At 44.5% G+C, this 27,721-nt stretch overlaps 1 protein-coding gene across 1 annotated transcript; it reads left to right on the top strand.

The window, feature by feature from the left end:
- Window positions 1-4,860: 4,860 nt before the first annotated feature.
- LOC308170453 (protogenin B-like) lies at window positions 4,861-26,032 on the top strand (the record flags this gene model as incomplete). The annotated part of the gene is made up of 19 exons (XM_080545243.1): window positions 4,861-4,927; window positions 5,842-6,141; window positions 10,291-10,435; window positions 10,586-10,719; window positions 11,369-11,665; window positions 12,179-12,338; window positions 12,744-12,991; window positions 14,927-15,091; window positions 15,322-15,627; window positions 17,573-17,758; window positions 20,841-20,936; window positions 21,126-21,312; window positions 21,490-21,617; window positions 21,930-22,100; window positions 22,976-23,161; window positions 23,910-24,033; window positions 24,673-24,811; window positions 24,981-25,085; window positions 25,502-26,032. The coding sequence occupies 19 exons, from the start codon at window positions 4,861-4,863 to the stop codon at window positions 26,030-26,032; spliced, it is 3,675 nt and encodes a 1,224-aa protein (XP_080401369.1).
- Between the last annotated feature and the right edge of the window lie 1,689 nt (window positions 26,033-27,721).

Below are 27,721 nucleotides of genomic sequence, written 5' to 3'. Positions count from 1 at the left end.
GGCGGGTTCTGTTAACCAGACTGGCAGTGCTAGTTACTGTCTGCTGTGATCAGGGCGGGTTCTGTTAACCAGACTGGCAGTGCTAGTTACTGTCTGCTGTGATCAGGGCGGGTTCTGTTCACCAGACTGGCAGTGCTAGTTACTGTCTGCTGTGATCAGGGCGGGTTCTGTTAACCAGACTGTCTGCTGTGATCAGGGCGGGTTCTGTTAGCCAGACTGGCAGTGCTAGTTACTGTCTGCTGTGATCAGGGCGGGTTCTGTTAACCAGACTGTCTGCTGTGATCAGGGCGGGTTCTGTTAGCCAGACTGGCAGTGCTAGTTACTGTCTGCTGTGATCAGGGCGGGTTCTGTTAACCAGACTGGCAGTGCTAGTTACTGTCTGCTGTGATCAGGGCGGTTCTGTTAACCAGACTGGCAGTGCTAGTTACTGTCTGCTGTGATCAGGGCGGTTCTGTTAACCAGACTGGCAGTGCTAGTTACTGTCTGCTGTGATCAGGGCGGGTTCTGTTAACCAGACTGGCAGTGCTAGTTACTGTCTGCTGTGATCAGGGCGGGTTCTGTTAGCCAGACTGGCAGTGCTAGTTACTTGAGTTACTTTCATTGTGTGCTGTTTACTTAATCTTTAAGTTAATATTGTTCTGTATCTTTTGTTAATGACTGTTCTGATGATGTAACTTTTTTTAATTTTATTTTTTAATTTTATTTGCAAAAATGCATTTTGTGAAGAAAGTTGTCAACATTATTTTTCTCAATTTTTGGCATTAAATAAGGCACTGATATTTGAATGAAGGAAAATGCACCTCTCTTTAGACGTACAGGAGCTCCATCAAGCAGTGACTCTGAATCTGTACTTCTGATTGACCCAGTACCAACTCTGTTTGACTATCTTGTCCATTTAGACCAGTAGAAGAACCTTCCTCTGTGTTGTTGTCTGGTGTACTGCTTAATGTACAGTAGCTTGTTGATATTGCAAACGCGTTAATGTTTCTTTTTTCAATGGAAAGTACTCACTGGTGAGATTTTTAAAGTGGTTTTAAAAGCCAATAAACTTTTTTAAAGAATCTGCCTCATTGTTGCCTTATTCCTCACATTATTGTGGTAAACTCATTGATGTAGGCTAGTATTTGCATTTTTTGCATTTAGTAGACACCTTTCTCCAAAGCGACTTACAACAATATACAAAAAGGATATGCAGGCGCTTACAGTTTTTTACGGTCGCAGTGTTCAATACTGAAGTCACAGAGTCACAACTCTTCATACAGTCTGCATTCGTAACACTCATGTTGGCCAATCACTTCATTCATGTCTCAAAAGAAGCTCGTTCAACCACACACTGGCAACAGTGTTCACTCAGAAGCATACACTGTCATTCATAACATTCTGACTTACAAAACACTAACAACAGGGAGCATTACATAGTTTGAATGATTTTCACAATAATTCATATTTCATTATAAGAATGGTTTGATTTATAGTAATCATAGACAGAATAGTTGACTGTAAAACTGTAAAGTATTAGGCAACAAGAATGAATCAGAAACGCCGCAATTTGCTTCTATCCTTTAGTGTTTTTTTTTTTTTTTGTATCTTTGCAGGAAGTAAGTTATGGTACATTTACCTCAAAGTACACTTGTGTAAAATGAAAAGTAGAAAATAAAGTGGAAAATGCAAACCAAAAATGTCTCACTCCTGAGGGTTTTGGTCCACCCTCTGGTCTGCATCTGGTCACATCTAATGTCTTCCCTGGCAATGCATCTAGTTTATTTCATTTCATTGTATATATTCTGCTAATATTTTCTAGACATTTCAATATGATTACTGCAAATAGTGAAAATACCACCGCTCATCCGTTATCAGACTTTGCTGAGGTTCTGGAACTGAAGAGTATCAATAGAGTGCAAAATAACAGCATCTGCACACTCAAACACTGTGCAAAAAAACAGTTTATTGTGAGCTTTCGGTCATATATGATAGAAATATGATTACTGCAAAATTGCACCAAATCATTCTGTTTTGAATGTGTTCTTCACAGTTTTGAACACGGTGTGTTAACTGGAAAAATGTGTTGCAAATACATAGTGTTTTGCAGTTGTGGGGGAGTTTGAATGAGAGAAGTGTTATGGATTTTGGAGAATGTGGTCATTGAATGCATTTTGTGTGAAAGCAGCAATGTAAAAATCTGTGTCACAGAGTCACAGTTTGGGACTTAGCGAACGTAAAAAACTGTAAGCGGCGTAGCACACTAGCATGCCATATCATTGCAACGTCCCTGGTTCGATTCTGACCATCGACATAACCTGCATGTCATCCCCCCCTCTCTCTCTCACCCATCCTTCCTGTCAATCTCTACTGTCTCTATCCCAATAAAGCAGAAATGCCCTAAAAACATTAATAAAAGAAAGAATATGCATAATGATATTGCATTATTGTGCCATGAAAAATAATGTTACATTTGATACAGGACTTAACATTTGTTTCAGTTTGACAGTGTAAACATTGAGTTGTTTTCGAACATGTGTCCACACATTCACCACACAAGAAGAATCATGTTGTTGCCTTATCCTGACATCTGATTATCTGCAGTTGATTGAATTGGGGCCAATATGCTTTCTGTTTATCCCCATGGCTAGATACAGCAAACATGTGCAATACCACCATTCTCTCACTTCCTTATTTCAGCAATTACATAAAACATGTCTTCCTTTTTAGATATTCTTCCGATTGTCCCCCTGCATTGACAATATGGCAGAACTGGGGTCATCCCCCTCCACCAAGGTCAGAGGTCAAGTCAGCCTTTCAGTGTTCAGCCCTGGGTGTTTGAGGTCACTGGGGGAGGGGCCTCCTCCCCCAGACCCATTTTCTGACCAATGAGAGGAGAGTCTGTTGGTCCTGGTCGTCCTTTCCCAGGACCTCAGATATTCATAATATGGTAATGACCTTCAGTTTATTGATCATGGTCTTGCAGCTTGACCTTTAGCCATGTGGACCCTGTGGTCCCCTCCACCTCCACACTCTGCCACTCGCCTACATGAGTCACCATATTTGACCAGAAAATACAGGACAATGGAGGACGCTTTTTGAATGTGTGAACGCTAAAGATTACTGTTAGTTTGGTGGTAATATTGGTGACCTGTTGTTTTGACATTCACTGTGATCTGTGAGCTACACTATATACAGACCAGTGAAAATGTATGCTGAATAGATAAATGTATCCTGAATAGATGATGGTTGAAATGTTTGAGCATATTCTCCAGGATGCACAACCACTAATTAATTGAAGGCAGCTTTTAAAAGCATGTTGTTGCAGGGTAGGGTAGATTTCTCAATATTAACACAAACATAGCCCATACCTTCTTAACTTCTCTTCATATGTCCACTCGATAATGCAATATGTTTATTTAGAAATCATTTTATGATATTTATTGATATAGGACATTTTTCTTTAACTTCACTTTCAAATAAATTGGCAGATTTCACCTGAATTGACCGTTGAGAAATAGAGAGAGCATTACTAAATTAATGAATACGATTATGATTAAGATTATGGGACACCATTATCCTGACCATTGGTCATGGGCCTTGACTTGAGGGGAGGCTGGAATTGTTAAATCAATGGCCAGCTCTAATCAATATATAATTACGTTGCACACTATCTCATTTGACTGGATGTTTAAGGCGAAAGGTTCCTGACAGTTGTAGTTCAAAATCTTAACAAAGGGTGTAGGTTATCATAATGTAATATAAGTCAGTAATAATCTGTGTATATATATGTCGTTTTTGGAAATGTATGGAGACCATGAAGCAGGACGAAACAAATTATTTATTTTGTATTCCAGTGTATATGTTACGGTACATGTGGGAATATGGTACATGTGGGAAAACTAGGGTTAGGTGCTAGGGTGCTATGGTTAGGGTTAGGGCTAGGGGTATAGGGTTAGGGTTAGGGTTAAGATTAGGGTTGGGGTTAGACATGCCAGCATGTACCAAGTCGACGTAGCACCTAACCCTAACCCTAGTTTTCCCACATGTGATAATACAATTCCTTTGCTTTTCTGTAAAAATGTCTAATGACATCAAATTTGCCTATGCGTAGAGAGAGGATTTTGCTGATACAGCTCAGCTGATTTCACAGCTGGAGCCCATTGTATTGCTATTGAATGAGGGCTGGGGGACGGGAGGGTCATTGTCAAAAGGCACGGCCAGTGGATCAATATCAGAATTCATTAGGCAGCTGACTTGCTACCATCAATATCTCTTCATAATTACTAAGTTCTAGAGCAGCTGGCTCATACTGGGGCCTGATCATTGATACAGCAGGCCTGATCAGCTTATCACTATAAGTCTTTGCATCTGATTAATCCAATATTGTGTTGACATTATTTGTTGGACAAGTTAGCCTATGATGCTTATTTAAAAGTATAAGATGAGAGGAGAAGTGAGAGTGGAATGACAGTGGAATTGAAAAAACACATAGCAGAAATCATCGGATGTCTATGGACTGCATAATATGTTGGCAATTGATACTCAAAGAAGTCTTCTTATAGTGTGTTATCTTATCACACACAATGCCCTTTTGCGTTGTTTCCGTTTTTTCCATGCAAACTGACCGATGTAGCTTACTGATATCAGATTCAATTAATTCCAATCCCAAATAAACTGTTTTGGAAAGAGTTACGCAACATTGGCCCAATTGTGCGCGTTTCTGCGAAGCTCCGGTTAGGAGCGCATGCGTCGAGGGGGAGGGGGGTCCCCAGGACAGAGGTGTCTCCATACACCCGGGTCATTAGTAACTGTGGAAGCACACTGCGCGGTGGGGAACGGCGATCCTCAAGACTTAGAATGACAGAACGATCTGGATAAATGGCGTTTTTCCAAAGGAAACTATACCAGCATTGGCTGTTTTTTGTTTTACTTCTCCCACTCTCAGGTAAGTCATTTGTTTGTGCCCGTTTCTTTGGCGTTAGAGAGAGAGAGTCCTTCTCTGCAAGACCTTAGGACCCTTACAGTCCGTATGGCCGGAGGACCACAGACCCCCATAACCTTAGAGCGGATACCTGAAAGACGCACGAGAGAAGGGGAACATGAATTATTAGCCAAAGTCAAAATGATGATGCACTATTTGGTTAGAATCAAACGGATTATAAATGAGTGATTGGCTTCCTACCATAATCATGTGTTGGCCAGTGTCCAGTTGTTAATTGCTGCGCGGACGACCAGTCTTGTATTCATCATTAAGTGACACGAGATTGAGCGACTCTGGAATGGACTGGAGGCTGATGTCCTTATGTGCCTTTCTATCTAGTTCAAACGTTATTCCATGAAATCTCTTTTAACACAAGTCATAGACTACCTCTAGCAGTCAATGGTGTGTGATGGTGATATGTGCTACTCATTTCAGTGGAGAGTATTTTGCACATAACATAGCCTATTGTGTTTGTCTCCACCTCATAGGAGTCATGGATTTATTTGAGTTTAATGGGACAACCATAGAGACATCGATCAAATAAGCAAACCATAACGACTGATTCATTATCTACATTTCAACAAAATTGTACTAAATAAAAGAGAAAAGAGAAAGATAGACTAAAAATAACAATATTGAGAACAACGTCCTAAACAAATCTAGGATACATACTGTATTTATAATCTGGTTATAAATGTAGAGTATGATACTAAGATTGGAAATACAATGTGAAAGTGCAATTGCTGAGTAGAATCACTTCATCAGCCATCTGACAGGCCTGCCCCATATCAATATAGACCCCTTTATCACCCCCCCCCCTCCATCCTAGCCTGTCCCTCAGCTCCTGTATAACTCTCCTGCTCTCTCTCTCCCCTCAGGTGTGCTTTGTTTTAGTGAACTGTCCTTCATCACAGAACCGTGTGATGTCACCGTCATACCAAAGGACCCGGTCGTCCTGGAGTGCCAGGCCCACGGTCAGCCTCCCATCAGAATCAGATGGCTGAAGAATGGAGTTAGCGTGTCGGAGAGCGGCCGTGTTCACCTCCTGTCCAACGGCTCTCTGTACATCCCTGAGGTGAAGAGGGACCGGGAGGAATCAGACGAAGGCCTGTACCAGTGCCTCTCCCAGAACAAGTATGGAGCCATCCTAAGCCAAAGATCCCGCCTGACTATCGCAAGTAAGTATGGAGTTGAAGGTAACAACAAGACAGTTGTTGTTGTGAGACTGTAGTCAAAGTATGGAATCCATTTCTTGTCAGCGTCCCCCCCCCCGAATGTAATTATGTTGTGCCATGATGAGAGTTTAGAGAACCTACTATGGTATTCAGGATATGTAAACATATCAATATCAGAGCTGCGAGCTCTGAGGCCGTTACGCCTGGAGATGGGGTCCAGATGGCCCCTCCCCCCTTTCCCCCTTTCCCCCTTCCCCCCTCCCCCCCTCCCCCCCTCCCCCCCTCCCTCTCCTCCTTTTTTATTGAGGAGAATCATCTAAAGACAGAATTTCCATGCTTATTGGATGTTGTGTACTATTTGAGGGAGTGGGAAGTCCTGGTGGTAAAAGCAGCTAGTGGAAGTTAAAGACGTGTTTTAAGAGACAGTTAAGCGCTAACGGAGAGAGTCTATCTGAAAGATAATAAACTAACTCTGGTTAATTGGTGTTTTTTGAGGAAAGGTAAGACAGACACACACACACACACACAAATACACACACACACACACACACACACACACACGCACACACACACACACACACACACACACACACACACACACACACACACACACACAGGTTTCCTCTATCCAGCCATGCATCTGACTGGGAAGTCGTAGTAAACAGCCATGCAAACCCTCTGTGTCCTTATGTTGGTGCACTTACATGGCCAGTCAAGGCCACTGCTCTGTGTGATTGTTCTGTGCTCTGCTACACAGAGGAATCTCTAAAAGGCCATTCACTTTGGCCCCATTGTTTGGAATGCCCCTGACTGCCCCTAAAGAAAAGGCTGGTTTTTCAGGGCATTGGGTCTGTCCACATATCAGTGGACAGGACAGCTGGGTCTATTCACCACCAGGCCACCACCTCCATAGACAGGGTTTGTCTTTACTGAGGCAAGTTCGTAAGCTGAATAGAATCCTCAAGGTGAAATCGCGATTTTTTTTCTGTAATAATGTTATAATAATAGCCAAGGCAAGGCAAGGCAGGTTTATTTGTATAAGCACTTTGTATTTCACACAACAGGGGCAATTCAAAGTGCTTTACATCCATTATTTAAACAGACAGGAGAAAAATTAGGCACTATTTGTATTTGTGTTTCCATCAGTGCTTTTGCAGAGAAACGTGTGACGCACTAAGCGACACAATTATCTTTTTTATGATAGCTGTACATCAATCTTGGTGCAAAGGAAAATACCTTGACTGCACTTTCAAGCTATACTAGTGAACATCCAAACCAGTAGTGGGTTGAGAAATAAGGTCCTGAGAAAGAGAAGCTAAAGGGTTAAAGGTTTTGGTCAGCTGTAGAGGCTTAGGGTGGAGGATGGGCCTCTTCCCTGCTCCCCGTCTGTCGGTCCGGGGGCCCGGAGGTCAGGGGGCACATGGGAAAGGCTTTGTGATGTCACCGGGCTGCTCTGGCTAGGCTGCCCTGTTGTCCTTTCATTCGACCATGGCCTTTTCACTGGGCTTTCTCTCCTCTCTAGCATTGTCAAGTCCAGGTCCTTTATTATACAAATGGAGCCAATTCGTCATGTGGATGACCAGGTTCATGGTCATGTTCTCCACTCCTGAAATTATAGTTTTAGTTTCTCTCTCACACACATTTGAAGACAAGGTCAGGGTTAGGAAATGTTTATTTGCGTCTGTCTTGATTTCTGTTTCCAGACAGTCCCGTAGGTTTCTCTGTTTGTTACATCACTCCTCACAGAGTCTGGAACATGCTCTGTGACATAATAATAATAATAATAATAATAATAATAATAATAATCTACAACTTGGAGGCATAATTTTAATATAACTACTACAGTATATGTAAAGAACAATAAGGATGTAATGGATATATGCAAGGTCGGTTTTTTTAGACAATAGCCTAACAGACTTCGATCTGCGTCCCCAATTTTGGGTAAAAAATTGGATGGACAGGGGGGCTGAGTTGAACTCTGACCTCTTTAAGGGAACCTTTGTGCTGTTTGACCTGGCCATTGATCTGCTGTTTACGACACCACTGGCCATATTAGTAGACGAGTCTCTTGTAGCCACACCCACCAGGGGCAACGTTAGGCCTCCTGGTCTCACCAAGAGAGAACAGGCCCTCTGTTATCTTTGGTCAAGTCATTTTCAACGGCTGGTTGAGCCTACATGATGCTATTGTTGTTTTCTTTATTTCTCTCCAACAAAGGCGTTTTCTTACCACCACACGTGAATGCTAAGGCTTAGCTTCGGACCTAGGATAGTGTGTATCTTCAGGCCAGGGGAAGGAGTTTTGTGTTTCCCATACTGTATTATCTGGAGAAAGCAGCTCACTTATGCCCCTTTTGTCCTTTACCTTCCAACTGTTTCTTGAGCTAGGCCTCAGCATCTAGAACAAACAAACACAATTATACATGCGTCAAAGAACCACCCCAAAAACCCCAAATGACAAAATGATAATAGACCGTGAAGGAGTCTCTCTTTTAGGCCTTTGTTTTAGGCCAAGATTAGACCTATCCTCCATTGAGTGTTAGCAGTTCGTTTGTTTGTACTATTGATGTATTGATGCCTTCAATTAAAAGGAATGTCTCTAATTCAGAATCCCCCCTTTTTAGAACGAGCCCAGATGTAAACGTTGTGTTTTAGTAGGGGGTGCATCGTCATTGATTTATTTTAACACATTATTGACTCGGTCCTTCCTGTGGCTTGGGGGGTGGGAGAGACCGTATCACTATAATGGAGAAGTGTAAACAACAGTCTTATCCTGACACAAGATGTTAGAGGTTATATCGTGAAAGTAGTAGGCCTAGATTAGGGTGAGTTTTGAAGGGGTCCTTTATATGTTATATATCCTATTATATGCAAGCCTAGAACAGGATGTGTGCCAGCTCAAAGGATCTTGCCAATCCAGCATCATAAACACTTAACTGTACAATGGCACAACATCTTTTTTGAGTCTGTAGTTTGGATGATATTTGTGCCACATTCTAATGCGTTGGTCCTCATGTCGGGATCCGATGTAATGATCGGACTTTTCTTTCGAAAAGTGTGCCAACATGCGGACCAAATGATCAGACTGTGTCACATTTTGTTTTGTATACGTACTCTAAAGTCAAACAGACAAAATAATTCATTGAAGATCATCTGTCATGAAACAAGATAATACTACAGTATCTTCCATGACCCCACATATTTCTTCAGTCCATAGTTTGGGTGATATTCTGTATTGTGTGTATGTAGGCCTAGTCTATAGTCAGACAGATAGAATTAGCTTTCATTATTGAAGCTCTATGTGTGTATGTTTCTTCACCCAGCCAATCTATTTGCAGTCTAAAAGCCTAGTTCCCCGATGGTTGAAGGTAATTCTCCCTGTGAAAAGGGAGTGTATATTGATTAGTGTTGATCTATGACAATGCATCATTCAATGCCATTCTGCCATTGATCCATTGAACCGACCAGCTGGGGAGTATTGGACCTGATAGCTGCTCAAAGGCAAGATCATGGTGGCTTGAAATGGTCATCCCCCCTCAAGAACTTAAATCACATTCATCATTATCAGGCATTATTGATTGCATGAATAATCTACAAAGGCAGTCTGATAGAGTTTCAAGCAGTGTACTGTAGTTTGAAATGAATAGTCATGTACAAAAGTAATATTTACATTGATATTAAGTTCTTTTTAAAAAATTATTATTATTATTATTTCTTTTTTTTATAGTATAGAAGACCTACTGAACTGAGAAACCACTGCTTATTACTTGTGTATGACCCTCATAGATTATTATTATTTATTTTTTTAAACAATATTTTTATTATTATTTTCATATACCAACACCAAAGAAAAAACAACAAAAAACAAAGAAAGAGAAACATACAATAACAAAGATTACAAACATAGACACACACAACCTGCATCAATATTGGATTGAATAAAAACAAAACAAAAACAAAAACTTTCCTCCACTTTGTATAAAATATTCTATCCTACATGTTCTTCTATGGTTCCCACAGCTTATCAGAGTCTTTCCGCTTGCCTTTAATAGATACATAGATGAATGGTGTTGAATGGTGTTGAATGGTGTTGAATGGTGTTGAATGGTGTTGAATGGTGTTGATGACCCAGTCTTCTATCTTTGTGTTCCAGGTATCTCAGCCTTTGAGGTGCAGCCCGTTCCCATGGTGACCACCGAAGGCTCCGTGGCCAGGTTCACCTGTAAGGTCAAATCATCTCCAACTGCCTCCATCACCTGGGAGTTCAACCAAAGCACCTTACCCCTGGAGACAGACAGGTACAGTACCAGCTATAGGACCACGTCCACAACCATCTCTCCTTTCACTCCTCCGGTCTCTTCATGTGAAACCCCTTGTCTAACATATAGTATTACAAGGCTATCTCAGGCCTCTTAAAACTGACCGCAGTTCTCTTTACGTGTCCGTAGAATCACAGTTTTGCCTAATGGAGTTCTTCAGATCCACAACGTCCAACTGGAGGATGCTGGGAGATACCGTTGTGTGGCGACCAACATCGGAAACCACGTTAAGAGCAGAGAGGCAACGCTGTCTGTCAACCCAGGTGAGTCGACTGTGGACGGCATAGACACAGAATACACTGAACGGGCTGTTCAACTAGTATGTTGTGCTCTGACCGATAATGTGTAGAAATAGAATACACTGAATGGGTTTTGAAACTAGTGTCTGTCAGGGTTCCCACGGGTGCTTGAATTCCCCTCTCTCTCTCTCTCTCTCTCTCTCTCTCTCTCTCTCTCTCTCTCTCTCTCTCTCTCTCTCTCTCTCTCTCTCTCTCTCTCTCTCTCTCTCTCTCTCTCTCTCTCAAAAAAAAACCCAACTTATATTCAAAAAATTTTTACTTAGCTCGTCAACTAGTAAATAAGTCTCTGTATTGCTTAACTTGACACACATTTCACAATCTATAGTTTTGCTGTGCTGTGGTAGAGAAGGCAAGAGACCATCTAGTGTTCACACATTCAAGCCTCTTTTTAATTGTCGTCTGTGAGCGGATAGTTCCTATTATATCAATTCTCATCTACATCTGTCTCAAACTATGCTGTGTTGGGTCCTTGAGGGAATTGAGTCTTGAAAGTCCTTGAAAGGTGCTTGAATTTGATGTTTCAGAAGGTGTGGGAACCCTGGTCTGTGTGTTGAACCACTGTATGATATCATTATTCATACGTAGGATACGTTTTCCTCCATTTTGTTTGAAGGTTCTGGCCTTAAACCTCGTCAGAGGCCCAGGATCATCGCCGGCCCTCAGAATGTCACGGCGCCGCTCCACAACACGGTGGTCTTGGAGTGCGTTGCCACGGGCAACCCCAGACCCATCATCTCCTGGAGCCGTGCCGACAGTAAGCCCATAGACGTGTACAACGCCAGGGTGCTGGGCAGCGGCAACCTTCTCATCACCGACATCAAGACTCAGCACAACGGGGTGTACCTGTGTCGGGCCACCACTCCAGGCACGCGCAACTATACCGTCGCCGCTGCCAACATCACCGTGCTGGGTAAACCTTCTGTTTGTTTGTTTGTTACATTTTTACATTTACATTTACATTTTTACATTTTTGGCATTTAGCAGACGCCTTATTCCAAAGCAACTTACAATCAATACATTTGACTAAGAAAGTGAATCATCAATCCACCAGTCGTAGCAGGAAGAGTAATCTAGCTCAGGCCCGGGGCCATTGGCAGTCTCAGAGATTCTAAGGAAAACGTAGAATCTTCTGATTTGAAGATTATAACATTATATATATATATGTAATAATGCATTTTTCTGCTTATTCTGTCTGAGTACGTATACGAAACAGTCTACAGGGACAGTCTCCCTGGAGTAACTTAGGGCTAAGTGCCTTACTCAAAGGCACACTACTGGTGGTGTTCCCAGATGGGATTATGTGAAGTTATGACCTTCTGATTCTAACTCACTACCCACTACGCCACCACTGCCCCCATTTTAGGAACGAATGTGTTCGCATTCTCAGAATCTCACGATTTCTCCCTATGTGCCCCCCCCCAAGTGCCCCCCTCCATAGTGGAAAGGCCTGAGAGCCAGACCCGTCCTCGCGCCGGCACCGCCCGCTTTGTGTGCCAGGCTGAGGGGGTGCCCCCGCCCCGCATCTCCTGGCTGAAGAACGGAGAGGAAGTTCACTTGAACGGCAGGATCAAGATGTACAACAGGTATTGCAATCGAATAGATCCACACACGTGATCAGTGCAATACAGTGTGATCCAAAAGCATTTGGAACGCTTTAGAACGATAGAAGCAAATCTTTTATCATACAATAATAATGTTGATGATGTGGCCTGGGGTGGTCTAGTGGTCTAGCACCGTGGTCTACAGTGCACACATATGCCCATGCCCTGCTGACCTGCCCTCTCTCCCTTCTTCTCCTTACTTTCCTGTCTGTCTTCACTATATTATCTGTCCAATAAAATGAAAAATATGAGTGGGACTGCCCCACTCAGAATAAATAACTTTAACAAAATTATAATACTATTGATGTTATCCTTACGGCAGTGCACATACAAAAACAAGTGTTGTCCCTGCCTGTACTAACAACACAGTTTGTGTTTGTCCCTCAGTAAACTGGTCATCACCCAGATCATCCCAGAGGACGATGCCATCTACCAGTGTCTGGCGGAGAACCAGCAGGGTTCCGTGCTGTCCTTGGCGCGTCTCATCGTGGTCATGTCCGAGGACAGGCCCAGCGCGCCCAGGAACGTCCACGCCGAGACCATCTCCAGCTCTGCCATCCTACTGGCCTGGGAGAGGCCGCTCTACAACGCAGACAAGGTCATCGCCTACTCTGTGCACTACATGAAGGCTGAAGGTAAGAGAGTTGAGGAAGAGATCAGTACTTTTTCTCAGGAATGTGATTTCAGGGGTAGCAACTTTCAAATGCTCATGTCGTCTTCAATTTGTTACAATTTTCAATGTATGACACATCATTTAAAAGCTTACAATCTGTAGTTTACGCACATGTAAATAACCGAAAAATTACTTTGCCTTCTGGTTGCTCATTTCGCCAGACTGTGTCACATATGTTACAGCCTGATTGTTTATCTGTTAGAAATGCTAAAAGGTGTGTGAGTTAAATACTTTGAGTTGAGACTTGAGGTATAAATCTATTATTTGACTTTTAAATTAATTGCAGTGCCTTTTTCCACATTTTGTTGTCTTATCGACTCGATTTAAAATGGATTAAATGTGAATAATTTGCCAACAATCCACACACAATACCCCAGAATGACAAAGTGAAAACACGTTTTTTTTACATTTCTGTAAATGTATTAAAAGTATTCAGACCCTTTGCTATTAATATGAGCTAAAATTGGAAAATGTCATCAACAAACCACTCAATAAGTTGAAATGAGTCTATCTTAATGCAAGGACAATAGTTCATGTAATTTTGGAATGAATATCTTTGTTTTTATAGGGTCTCTGATTTGCATAGGAATCAATTACACACTTTGTGGAGCCTTACAGCCATTGATTCTTGTAAAATAAATGATGTAGTAAAAGCATTGTGACATGAGCGTAGTTCAACTGTCTTACAACATCAGAATCTAAAGTATAAATGAAGAGTCTGTCCACCTGAAAAAATGGAAAACCCTAAATGGACTGACTTATATAGCCTATATATGTCTTATTCCAAAGTGCTTTACAACGGCCTCTCATTCACCCATTCACACACCAATGGCGGCAAGCTACCATGCAAGTCGCCAGCCCGCTCATTGGGAGCAATTTGGGGTTGGGTGTCTTGCCCAAGGACACCTCGACATGTGGCCAGCCGGGGTTCGAACCGCTGATCTGCAGACCTTGCCGTCATTAGACGCCGACTCTACCTCCTGCACCACAGCCACCCCACCTCAATAGGCTTCCGCTCTTGAACGTATCAACAACCTTTCTTGGAGGAGGAGGCCATCTGTTGTTGCCAGGGAGAGTTCAAGAAGGAAGAATGGCAGCTCCTCTAAACATGCCTGGCCTGCTATTGTCCACTCTGAACCTCACTGCTTTCTGTTAAAGGGACAGGGCAGCAGTTTGAAAGCCTGATAAGCTTGCTCCTCGGCCTTAAAATAGGACTCTGTTTACCCCCAAAAGACCTCCAAACACTTGTAATGTGAGAAGATAATCTAGAACCTTAAGTAAACCCACATTGCTGAGAGGGTGTACCGGTACTCTTCAGAAGATGTCAAAAGTAAACAAATGCCTTTTTTCTTTTCATTCATTCCTGACATTTGATGCAGTCGACCCCTCAGGGAAAACGCTGTGAAACGAAGGGAAATGTGGCATGTTTCTGTTTACAGAAAAGTTGAGATGCAACATACGTATGGGAGATGTCAGCTGACCGAACTGTTTACCTGCCGCATGCTTTAAAGGTGTTTACTGTGCCACTGCTCCTTGAGCTGTACTTTTGAGCAGTGTACCGATAGTTTATATACTAATGGGGCGGCTGTGGCGCAGGAGGTAGAGTCGCCGTCTAATGATCACAAGGTTGGCAGATCAGTGGTTCGAGCCCCGGCTGGCCACATGTCGAAGTGTCCTTGGGCAAGACACTGAACCCCAAAATTGCTCCCAGTGAGCGGGCCAGCGCCTTGCATGGCAGCTTGCCGCCATTGGTGTGTGAATGGGTGAATGAGAGGCCGTTGTAAAGCGCTTTGGAGCAGCAAAAAAGGCGCTATATAAGTGCAGTCCATTTCCCATTTAGCAGCTTACTTCAAATGAGCTCAAACCCTCCTTTCCACTGTTTCCCTCTTCATAACAGGTCTAAACAACGAGGAGTACCAAGCCGTCATTGGCAACGACACAACCAGCTACATCATCGACGACTTGGAGCCGGCGCGGAACTACACCTTTTACGTTGTGGCGTACATGCCGATGGGAGCGAGCCGCATGTCTGACCAAGTCAGTCAACACACCTTCGAGGACGGTGAGTACCAAGGACTGCGACTCCCAGAATTCTTAGCGGTCACTTTCTTCAGTCAATTTTGGCGGGACCTTTAAGTTGTTTATGTTTGGGTTAATGACGTGTGTGTGTGGTGTGTGTGTGCGCGCGTGCCCGTGCGTGTGCGTGTGTGTGTGCGTGTGCGTGCGCGTGTGGTGTGTGTGTGCGCATGTGTGTGGTGTGTGGTGTGTGCGTGTGCGTGTGTGTGTCCGTAGTGCCCCTGCGTACCCCGGAGCTCAGTCTCTCCAGCCAGAGCCCCACAGACATCCAGGTGAGTTGGCAGCCTCTGCCCGCCAAGCTGAGCCGGGGACGTCTCTCCGCCTACCGCCTGTCCTACCGCACGGCTGCGGACAACAGCGTGAGCTCCGTGGAGCTGGCCCAGAACAGCACCGAGCACCTCCTGGAAGGCCTGCAGCCAGACACCATCTACCTCCTGCGCATGGCCGCAGCCACCCGTGTGGGCTGGTGTGAGCCCTCCGCCTGGACCTCCCACCGCACACCCAAGACGTCCAGCACCAAAGGTACGCTCACAGTGGCCTGGGGTGGTCCAGTGGTCTAGCACCGCGGTCTACAGTGACAGTGCATGCATATGCCCGTGTCGGCATGGGTTCGAATCCGGTCCATGCCCTGCTGACATGCCCCCTCTCTCTCCCTTCTTCTCCTTACTTTCCTGTCTGTCTTCACTATATCTGCCCCACTCAGAAAAAACGTAAAAAGTATGTACGGTCACAGCAGGAGACAACATGGAGGACACTGTAGACATTGTAAGGCTAACAAGACAAGCAGTCAAAGGGATGTAGTGGCCATATCCACGGTCACATCTGCATGCCGAGAGCTGTTTAATCCAATCCAAAGAACTCACGGCACAGTCCCTCTCGAGTCAAAGCCAGAGTTGTGGTTAGAGTCTTAGGTTTGATCTATTCGGTGGGTCACTCACTCCCAATATTTCAAAAAGCTTCAAGTTTGGCCACAACACAAAGTCTAACAACCAGTGACTCTAGGATACTTTTATCTAGGAATGTGAAGTATCAACATTGTGTCGTAAATTAGGGTTAGCGAATAGCCACCTCACGGCGACCCCGAGGTGCTCTGTGGTATTCTCGTCACACGGGTGTTGTGCCTCTCCTAGCGTGCTCTGGGAAGCCCCCGGCCCCGTGCGGTGTGGCCAACTCATGATCAGCTCTGGGAAGCCCCCGGCCCTGTGCGGTGTGGCCAACTCATGATCAGTTTGCTGTGGTAGCATTGTCCCACAGTCTTTGTGTTGGTTACCCAGGGACCTTTGCCCTGCCCTGTCAGTGGTGTTAGAGTGGCCCCAGTCACGGGTCATAAAGCAAGGGCCCCAGGCGTCTGTGTGGGGGAAGAATAGCCTCTTTTCATAGCCTGGTGTGTGTGTGTGTGTGTGTGTGTGTGTGTGTGTGTGTGTGTGTGTGTGTGTGTGTGTGTGTGGAGGGGGGGGGGAGGGGGGGGGGGTTAGCTGTAGCTGTTTGTCTACCTATTCTGAATTTGAACTTTAGCTCAGGGACAGGGAGTGACATTTGCAGGTAGGCGAATGGAGTTCCCCTCCCCAACACTAACAAACAGAAAAGCCTGCTTGTGTTTTGGAGGTAAACAGTGCAGGGAGGGCAGGTCAGTGATCAGGCCTGTCGTCAGGGGGGAGAGATGGAGCTCCTGGAGGTGGGAGGGTGGAGGGGGGGGGGGGGTTATTGTGAAGCCAGCTGTTTCTTTCTAAGTTAACTTCACAACTGAGTGGAGAATACAATGGGAAATAAAGGAGAAGAGGTAGCTGCATTGTACTCTGCAATGACAATCAAGTTGAATCTAATCTAATCTAATCTAATCTAATCTAATCTAACACCCATATCGGTTTGGATTGCTGTTTGAGCAAATCAGGCTCCTAATATTCCAAAGAGACGTTTCATAGCGAAATCTATCATCATCTGTAGTGTTTCTTTACACATGTGTGTGTATTTGTTGAGTGATATTCTGTGTCATAAAAACATGTTGATGTATTGTGCCAACAGAACCTGTCTTTCTCAGGTGATTGGTCAGTTCATCAATCAAGTTTATTTGTATAGCGCTTTTTACATTGACAAATGTCACAAAGTGTTTCACAACAAAATAATTCTTCTTCTTCTTCTTCTTCTTCTTCTTCTTCTTTTTCTTCTTATTATATATTATTATATGATCAGGTCAGTGTTCTTTTATTGTAAATGCTCATCTGCGAATAATTTCACCTTAACAACTCAATTGAACAACTTGTGTGTGAGCTATGTGCTTTTTGTACTGTAAATGTTATGTTCCTGCGGTGCTTGTTACTGCCAGTTACTGCCTGAAGACCTACACTACATATACATACCTCTGAATGACACTGTCCTTCAAGCTCAGCTCTTCAGATGTGTAGAGTCCTCTCAACAATAGACCTCTAAGTGACACATGAATGAGCTCTTTTCTCCTGTGCCTCTCCAGTGCCATCAGCCCCGGTGATGCAGCTCGAATCACTCAACTGTACCTCCATCATGGTGCGCTGGCAGCCATCTCCAGGATCTGTGGTTGTCCAGGGATACCGCCTCTGTCACTACGAGGAGGGCCAACCAGAGCAGCCCACCATCCAGCTGCAGCCTCAGAATTCCAGCTACACCATCAGTGGCCTTGGTGAGTGTGATGTGTGATGTGTTGATGTGTACATGTGTACATGGTTGATGTAAACACCAGTCTGTAGGAGCAGAAAGGTGTCGAAAGGTGTAGTCTTAAGCCTTCTTAACCGTAATATATTTCTAAAAGATGAACCCTTAAATGGGAGTTTTACATTCAACGAATGCTCGAATATAATAATAATACATTGGACTTACATAGCGCTTTTCTAGACACTCAAAGACGCTTTACAAACTGAAAAGATTGAGTAGTAATAATAAAAAGAAACAAGACATAAATAGAGAAAGAAAGTATAGGGGTCTAATTAAGGTAGTGCTGGGGACACTTGGGAAGGGGAGGGGGATACCCATATGCAATGGATTTCCAGACTGTTTACTAAAAGTCTGGTTTAATAATCGCAGTTTTCTGTAAAACATTGTTAAAGACAAGGTGCAACAAAAATCATGCCCTGGAGTATTCTGAGTTGTTAGGTATTCCTTGCTCAGTTCAACGCTATCTTGCTGAAGCAAACTGGTCCCCTAGAATGCTCTTAACTGGATTTGGAGCTTCTAAGTACGTTGTATAGATAATCTAACTGCTGTGGTTCTAAGATCTGCAGTCGTGAGTGACTGTCAGGGCATCAAAGGGTTACAGGGAGGAACGAGCAGAGAGAACCATGTGTCTCCGTGTGACCATGTGACCTATTCTGCATTTGCTGATTATTTCCAATTCGCAGTGACACCTTTAAGTGTCCCTCGCCCCTTTCTCCCCCGATCAATAAGGCCTGACCCTGTTTCCCTAAACAGCAGTCCCGTCTCCTCTCCAGCCCGGCTCTGCAGTATTGTGTGAGCACAGACTCCCAAGGTCAGAGGTCAAGGCCCAGATGTCCCTCCCACCACCGTTTCCCATCCCCTTGTCCCTGCATAATTAACCCAGGCCATTGTGCCATACGTCCAGGCCTCGCAACCCTGACCGCTCCCCCCTCCAGCTGGACACTCAGGCCCCCAGGGATTGGTCAAAACTAGACGGGCCAACGACCTCTGACCCTGAGACTGGACTTGGATTAGTCCCCGACTCCCACTGCTGCTCTGTTGTGTACAAGTAAATAAGACATAAGAGATGCAGACGATGATTCGGTCTAGATTCATGCTGTCTCGACCTTGAGGATAATTGTCATTTCAACACCATTTCTCCCGACACATTCAAATGGCTAAAATAATTATGATTTATCTGGAAATTAGCTAACAAAATATAACTCAAATTAATTCAAAGAGTTAGATCAATACCCTGGTAAAGCAAAGTGTATTTAATGTCTCCGTATGACGAGTATGAATCAGATTACTGGTAAAAAAATGCCTGGTTGGAATCATTCCTAGTTTACCCCTCCATCTCCGTCTCCGTCTCTATCTCTCCACCTCCCAAGTTGAAGGGGAAGATGGAGGCGGTTCGTAGACGGGACTAGGGTTGGACTAGGAGGGGGAACAAAGGGGGCCGGTAGTATCCCACAGTCCTGAGCCCAGATTCCTGTTCTATCTTGGCTTGACCCCCTGACCCCAGTCAAACCCCCCCAGTCCCAAGGGCTTAGGATCCCAGCAGCTGAACGCAGCCCCTGGCCTCCTCCTCCTCCCCCCTACCACACAGCCCTGGACACACACACGCCTCCCCTGCCTCCCCTGCCTCCACTGGTCAATACCCACAGGCTGAGGCTAACCTTTCACACAGGAGACATAAAACTAATCGTTACGCTCTCCTTAACATGCCCTGATTTAGGAGGTGTTGGTGGCGGCGGTGGGATTTTTTAAAGTCAAACACACGCTGGATTTAATTGCGTGCTTTAAGGAGGGCAGGATATTTAACTACTGGATTGCGAAACCTTCCTTGATCTTTTTGCCCAAAAGATGGTCTCTTTTTTTTGTTTCTCTGACCTGAGATTTCGATGTCCAATGAGGATGTTGTGTAGTTCTGTCTAGCCTGATCTGAGACGTGTTTCGACCCACCTCTCATCTTCCCTCTTTATAACTGCCGTTCCGACTATCTAGGTGTTACCACAGCACAGCACAGCCTAGTGAGGTCATGTTTTCTTCGTGTAGTTTCATGTCATTTACTTTTTGGGGCGTAAAAGGCTTTAGGATCAGGAGGGAGTCGGCGTGTGATAATCCTGTCTGTCATGGTGTTCGGTGGTGTTGTAACCCCCAGGTTTCAGGCCCTCCGGCTGGTCCTGGTTTCTCAGGCTCTCTTGCCTGTGACAAGACATGATAGATGGGCTGGCGTGACACACGAGACCCTGAGTGATCCCTGAAAGGGGGATCGCAAGCTGTGACCAGGGGATGTGCCCTCTAGCACTAAACAACTGTCCCTGTTCTACTTGATTCTGTTAACCGAAATGGGAAACTTTCTATGTTAACCGTTATTGATGTATTACTTCTTTTACACACTCACTTCTTTTTTGACCGATAATGGCCAGGACAGAGAGGAGGCTTTGTTTTTTTACAAACTGAGGCATTCTGGGAAGACAGTGGTCAGTTGATTACAGACTGAGTGTTCGTATAGTATTGACAGAATATTGACCGAGTATTAGCACTGATTGCAGACAGAGTAGTCTGATTCATTTATATTGATCAGGGCTCCCACGGGTCCTTGGAATCCTTGAAAGTTTTTTGAGAAGAATTTGAGAAAAAAAAATCAAGGTCTTAAAGGTTTTTGAAATAGACATGGGTGATTGAAAGTGCTTGAATTCCCCTCTCTCTCTCACTCTCTTTCTCTCAAAAAAATGTTTTTCAAAATGTTTTTACTTAGCTCATCAACTAGTAAATAACTCTCTGTATTGCTTAACTTTACACATATTTCACAATTGTTTTTCTGTGCTGTGGTAGAGAAGGCAAGAGACCATCTAGTGTTCACACATTCAAGCCTCTCTTTTTAATTGTTGTCTGTGAGTGGATAGTTCCTATTATATAAATTCTCATCTAGATCTGTCTCAAACTATGCTGTGTTGGGTCCTTGAATATGAGGGAATTGAGTCTTGAAAGTCCTTGAAAGGTGCTTGAATGTGATGTCTCAGATCCGGAACCCTGGATATTGATTCATTGGTATTGCCTTTCAGACCCGCGGAGGAAGTATCGGGTCAAGCTCCGGGCGTTCAGCCTGCTAGGAGACGGTTACCAGGTGGACCAGACCGTCAGTACCCCTGGATGTCTGTGTAAGTGGACATGTTAGCACTGATTTACCAAAACAACCATACAGCCTTTCCATCTAATCTTAATTGAACTTCATTGTAATTAAAATGTGTGTGTGTGTGTGTGTGTGTGTGTGTGTGTGTGTGTGTGTGTGTGTGTGTGTGTGTGTGTGTGTGTGTGTGCGTGTGCGTGTGCGTGTGTGTGTGTGTCAGCGGTCCGAGACCATCCGGTGGCCAGCCCTCCATCTCCTGACCATCTGAGGGCCCTGGCTAACGGTTCTTCGGCGGTCCGTCTTAGCTGGAGCAGTCCTGCCTTCACCAAAGGGAAGGCTGTCAGCTACACGGCCCGCTGCACCCCCGTGGGCACGCAGAACGCCTCCGCCATACGCTACCTGCAGACGTGAGTTTGTCGTGTTTTCTACTCAGACAACAACTTCATACGCCGTACCAGTTTACTGCCATCGGTCGATGTTCCAAGTGGTTTTAAACCCCTTTGCCTTTGACAGGAGAATGAAGAATCTTTTGATGTTTTTTTTACTTTGAGTTGATTGAACTTGTTTTGCTCGCCCCTCTACAGCACCAACCAGAGCGTGGTGGTGCAGGACCTGGAGCCCAACACCCGCTTTGAGTTTGTGGTCCGTCTCCACGTGGACCAGCTCTCCAGCCCCTGGAGCCCCGTGGTTTACCACAGGACGCCCCCTGCAGGTCATAACAATAAAAAAAAAACATTATTCTTCCTTCCTCTAGCAGTATGACTGCCAATGGCCTCTGGCCCTAGCATAGCTTACCTTTCCTTATGATGGACTGATGGACAGACGATTCACTTCCATAGACAAAATGTAGTTGTTCTAAGTCGCTTTGGATAAAGGCGTCTGCGAGATGTCCAAAAATGTCAATCTAAATGGAACACACTGAGGATCACTGAACTGCAGTGATGGTTTATGTGGTTTATGTCATCATGGAAGGGGAGTCTCTCCTTCCGTTTGTTGATGTTTATGACCTGTGTTTTGTTTCCAGCGCCCAGCCACCCGCCTGAGGGGCTGAGGGTGACCCTGATCGAGGATGACACGGCGCTGGTGTCCTGGAGGGAGCCGCACGAGGCCAACGTGGCGGTGACACACTACACCATCCTCTACGCCTCGCAGAGGGCCTGGCTGGCGGGACACTGGCAGACCCTGCAGAGGGAGGGTGAGTGGGGAGGAGGGGGCAGACCCTGCAGAGGGAGGGTGAGTGGGGAGGAGGGGGCAGACCCTGCAGAGGGAGGGTGAGTGGGGAGGAGGGGGCAGACCCTGCAGAGGGAGGGTGAGTGGGGAGGGGGGGGGGGGTAGACCCTGCAGAGGGAGGGTGAGTGGGGAGGGGGGGGGGGGGGTAGACCCTGCAGAGGGAGGGTGAGTGGGGAGGGGGGCGCGTATCGGGGCGGCTGTGGTGCAGGAGGTAGAGCTGCCGTCTAATGATCGCAAGGTTGGCAGATCGGCGGTTCGAGCCCCGGCTGGCCACATGTCGAAGTGTCCTTGGGCAAGACACTGAACCCCAAATTGCTCCCAGTGAGCGGACACACCCAAGCCTCAACAGGTCATCTCGCAGACACACCCAAGCCCAGACATTTTGCTATCAAGCATGTTTCCAGTGAAAAGGGGGTCATCCAACGTGGATACATGTGAAATATACGTCAAAACAAGCATAGGCAAGCATATCACAGAATTATGCTTGGAAAGTCATTGGGTTGGATTACACTACTACAGGTTAACCTCTAGATATATGTGTGCTGGCCTGAATACATATGAGTATGCCTCTCAGTCAGGGGAGGTTGGTGGAAGTAGAAATGTGTACACAGTGGCGTAACGACCATATATGCAGGTAACGCAGCTGCACTAGGGCCCAGAGTCATGATTCGAACTATCGTATCATATTCATGATCAGATCTCAAGCACAATGAGCCTGACTTCCGGTTTCTACCTTCACCAGCCACCACTGCTCTCGGTCTCGAATCACCGGGTCAGTGTGTGTGTGTTCCTCTCTTCCTCTCTCTCCTCTCTGACACCCTGCTCTGCTGTCGTCGACAGGGAGCAACACCATGGCCCTGCTGGAGAAGCTGGAGCCGGGGAACGTGTACCTGGTGAAGATCTCCGCCTCCAACCTGGTGGGGGACGGACCCTTCTCCACCGCCGTGCAGCTGACCCTGCAGCCCGGCAGCCCCCACCGCGGGAAGAGCCCCAGACACTCCGACAGCTTCTCCTCCGAGACCAAAGGTTAGCAGACTAACAGAGCAGGGGACGGAAGGAACTTAACCCTATAACGCTGCACGTATTATATATGATACGTTTTCGGGGCTTTTTTGTCGGACCTCAAATGGGTGAAAAGTACCGCGAAAATCCACCGGATGGCAGATAAGATATCGATTCTGCCATCTAATTGCATCCAACATGCTGATGAGGATCAGCTGTGCATTTTCACGATGCAATGCCATTATTATTATTTTTTTAAATGCTTAACAAGCCCAGAACGTTGTCTGTCCCCAATCTTTGCTATTTTAGCAACGGTTACGGTTAGAATATCACATTTCTTACTGATATCCAACATGAGTATCTAGTTGTTTGAAGCAAAGATCATAAAGACTTTATATTTCATGATGTATTTTATAGTAAAAATCAAATCAATGCGTATCAAATGTGGTACTGCAGGTATTATGGTCTCTAAACAGTCTCTAAACAGTCTCTAAAAAGGTATCTAAACCCATTCATGAAAATTCTGAAAAATGAAGATTTTCCTCCAACTATTTCATGGTTCAGGCATTATAGAGTTAACAGTGGAGACAAGGAACATACATGACTTTATGGTTAAATACTGCTGCTTTCACAAACATCGTTCAAGGCTGACCATGATTTGCATTTATGAATGAAGTCTGATGATTGTATTTGTGCCGCCTCAGCTAATAGGATACCTTACCTGTGTGAAGTGATTACCCAGTATAAGATGATGTTGTCCTTGGTCTCTCAGTGTTCTCTGACGGCCTCTACCACATCGACCAGAAGTCCATGACTGGGATCATCGTGGGCGTGTGCATCGCCCTGGCCTGCATAGTCATGTGCGCCGTGATCCTCATCAGTAAAGGCAGATCCAGGTACAGTACTCACCACTTACAAAGCCATCAACAATCTGGCCCTCTCCTACCTTGCTGACCTCGTCCCCCTCCACACCCCCTCTCGTTGCCTCAGGTCTGACGTATCTACAGTATCCCTCACACCCAGTACTCAAGGTGTAAAAGAAAATCAGGGGGGATGGTGGATTTTATCATATGGGGACAATTGTAGCATCCCCACAGCGTCAGTGACTTCAGTGTCAGTGACTTGGTAAAAACGTCATTGCATGTGTGTGTGCCCCCTCCCTCGCCCACAGTATTTTACTCAATATGCGCAAAACTAAATGTTGAAATAGCAGTAATACCACGTTCATTGATAAAATGACATAAGGGATGGAAAGGGGGGATGGCAGTTTTAGAAGGGGGATGATTTTGACTGTTTTTATTTCAGGGGGGGATGACATCCCCCTCATCCCCCCTCATCCCCCCTCAACTCTAGTGCTGCTTACACCTGTACCTATTGGACCTGTGGCAGAGTATACTCTATACTCCATCCTTTCTGGTTGAGCTTTGTTGTTGATGGGATATTTTGGCATTCATATGTTTAGTTTTTTTTATTTTGGAAGACCTCTTAGATTGTATCATGTGTTTACATTTAGTTTTGACTTTTTATCTTTATAGGAAATCCCAAATCTCTAAAGCGGTTGGTGGAGGGAATGGTGATAACCCACATGCAGGTTTGCCCTATGCCAACGAGCACCATGTAGAGAATGCAGAGGTCCTTGTGCCCATGATAAGAAGTGACTTCATAGATTCCAAGGTGAGACATGGTATATCGAACTCTGTAGGTCCACAAACAGACCATGAGTGAATATTATGTTATGTTTTATTGATGTCATAGAACTAACCTATTGGAGGTGTGGAAAATCATTTTCTAAAAGCTCTTCCAAAACAATTCTAAACTTGTTATGTCCGTGTTTCTCATGAAGGGTGAGGATAACCAGACGGTAAATCATGCTAGCCCCGTCAACGGTAGCAACAGGAAGAAATGGCTGCTCTCCAAGAGGGAGAGACGGAACCCAAACGAGGAGGATGTGAGTGTTCAGAATTAATTGCAATGACTTTGCAGCTACTAAAGAGACACCATCCATAACATTACAGAGTGATAAGAGTCTTTGAGTGTCTAGAAAAGCGCTATATAAGTCAAATGTATTATTATTATCACTATTGTTATTATTGTTATTATTATTATTACTATTATTATTATTATCATTATTGTTGTTGTTATTATTATTATCATTATTATTATTATTATTATTATTATTATTATTATCATTATTATTATTATTATTATTATTATTATCATTATTATTATTATTATTATTATTATTATTATCATTATTATTATTATTATTATTATTATTATTATTATTATTATTATTATTATTATTATTATTATAAGCATATCCTAAACTATTCCTTTCTTTATGTGTGTGACTGTCTTCCTCAGGCTGAGAACAGAGCCTGTTTGTACGAGGCGGGAAAGACGGTTCTGATGTACGAGGCCAGTTTAGGCTCGGCGCCCCTCGAGCCTTTGTCCCTGCAGATCCTCTTCGGGCCACAGGGGGACTCGGAGAACTCCCAGACCAGCGAGGGCAGCCACGAGACGGGGGACTCGGGCCACTACTCCAACGAGGACGGGGAGATGAGCAACCCGTCCACCCACCGCAGCTCCCGGCCGGCGTCCTTCAGCCTGGACGACAACCCTGCTCCGGAGGAGGGAGAGAAGGGAAAGGCCGCCTGCTGTACCGTGGAGATCCAGGAGACACCGAGCCATCCCCGTCCCCGCCACCACAACCACTCCTACCCCCTCGATCGTCCCGACCCTGACCCAGACCAGCCTGACCCTGCCCAGTCCTCTCTCCCCTGCCGCCTCTCTGTTCTGGAGGCGACCCACCCAGCACAGTGCACCCCCCAACCCACGGGCCCGATGTCCGCTCCAACACCCCCCAGCCTGTACCTGCTCTCCGGCAAGAGCTGAAGCTGAAGCACACCCCCCCTTTCCCCCCTCGGCCTCCTGAACTGGATCCCTGGGTCCTTTTCTAACAAAGAAGTAGGGATCAGGAAGCTTAACGATTATGGAGGGAAAAAAGGGCATTTGTCTCAGGTCTACCTCAGGATTTTGTAATGAATGTCGTTTAACGTTTTTTTTTGTGATTTCCCTCATTTTTAGTCTGTCTGCTTTTTTGTCTGCGTATCTGATGTTGACTGTCCTAAAAACCAAAGCTCACCCACGATGAATGTTGAAAAGAATGTTACAAAAATGTATTGGGATACATTTTGTCTCTATATTTAAGTTTTCTTTCACTGGAACAAAGAGTGCGGTTGACCCCGTTCGTTGTCTACCTCAGTTTATCTTCTTGTATACAGTACTACCTCCTTTTAACAGTATTGTGCAGTATTATTTCCTTTTAACTCAGGGGACAAGGTTTAGAACATTTAAAAGCCATGTCTTCATACATGCATGGGTAGAGTTCATTTGTTTGAGAGTTTCTCTTGAATAGTTTTTTTTGTTGTGAAGGGTGGTAAAAATGCTTTAACATTTTGAAATATGTGTCTCCCTAGTATTATAGTTTCAATATTGAAGTGCATTAAATATTGTCAGCCTTTAAAACCAAAACCAAAAACTATTTTGGACTGGCATTTCCAGTGCACTGGACCTTAAAAAGCTTTAAAATGGCCTTAATGTGGGAAGGGCTTTCGGAGATGATGGAGATGGAAGTTTGAAAGACAGAAAATTGAGTCCAAAGAAGGAGTTTTGACCTAGTAAAAAAAAAAGAAACTCAAAAGCAACCAAAAAGCAACCAAAAAACCCCAAATGTGATGTAACATGTGTACATTGGAGTGAGGGTATGCCCCAAATAGCTTTACTGCCAATGATGTAAATGTCTCTCTGAATGATTGAGTGAATCTCATTGTAAATGTAAATGGTATACTTCTGGTATTCTGTAATTCCGGTCAAAGCTTTAGCTCTTGTCTTTCAGACAAGTGGTCCATTTGCCTTTTTAGAGCATTGCTATATGCAGCGGTTACTCCCGATGCTATTATCCAAAGAGTTGTCTGCTTCCTCAGATGGGTAGAAATTTTCCCTCAGATGATCCTTGGGATGACTTGACAGAGGTTGTTCACTACAGACCAAAGACCCAATGTGCATTGCCAGTGGTACTTGATGATGGATGCTCATTGAATCTCTGTCACGATTCACATTCACGATTTTTATGAATGTTTGTGTGGAGAAATATATATTTGTGTGCATTGCCAGTGGTACTTGATGATGGATGCTCATTGAATCTCTGTCACGATTCACATTCACAATTTTTATGAATGTTGTGTGGAGAAATATATATTTGTGTCCACTATAGGCCTGTGTCATGTCCCTGTGTGGCAATGTGACAAGGAGTCTGACTATCACAAGCATTACCCTATGAGTGAACAGCAACATAATCAATCGTTATATCTTTAAAGAGAAAAATAATCTTAGCCAAAGAAAATGTAAAGTCACCATTGTTTTTCCATTAGTCTTTGGTTTACATTTATTTACATACAGTATTTACATAATGTGATATCATTTTTCTAGGATTTTAATTCACTAGAAAGGCATTTTTTATTACATTAAAGTTAGTTCATTATTATGATGTCGAATACATTTTGTTTTGAACTTGAGACGTCA

Source organism: Nansenia antarctica, assembly GCF_963989245.1.
Source record: "Nansenia antarctica genome assembly, chromosome: 14".
Taxonomy (NCBI): domain Eukaryota; kingdom Metazoa; phylum Chordata; class Actinopteri; order Argentiniformes; family Microstomatidae; genus Nansenia; species Nansenia antarctica.
Note: the sequence above shows the minus strand (reverse complement) of the source record. Positions and strands in the feature narration are given on the sequence as shown.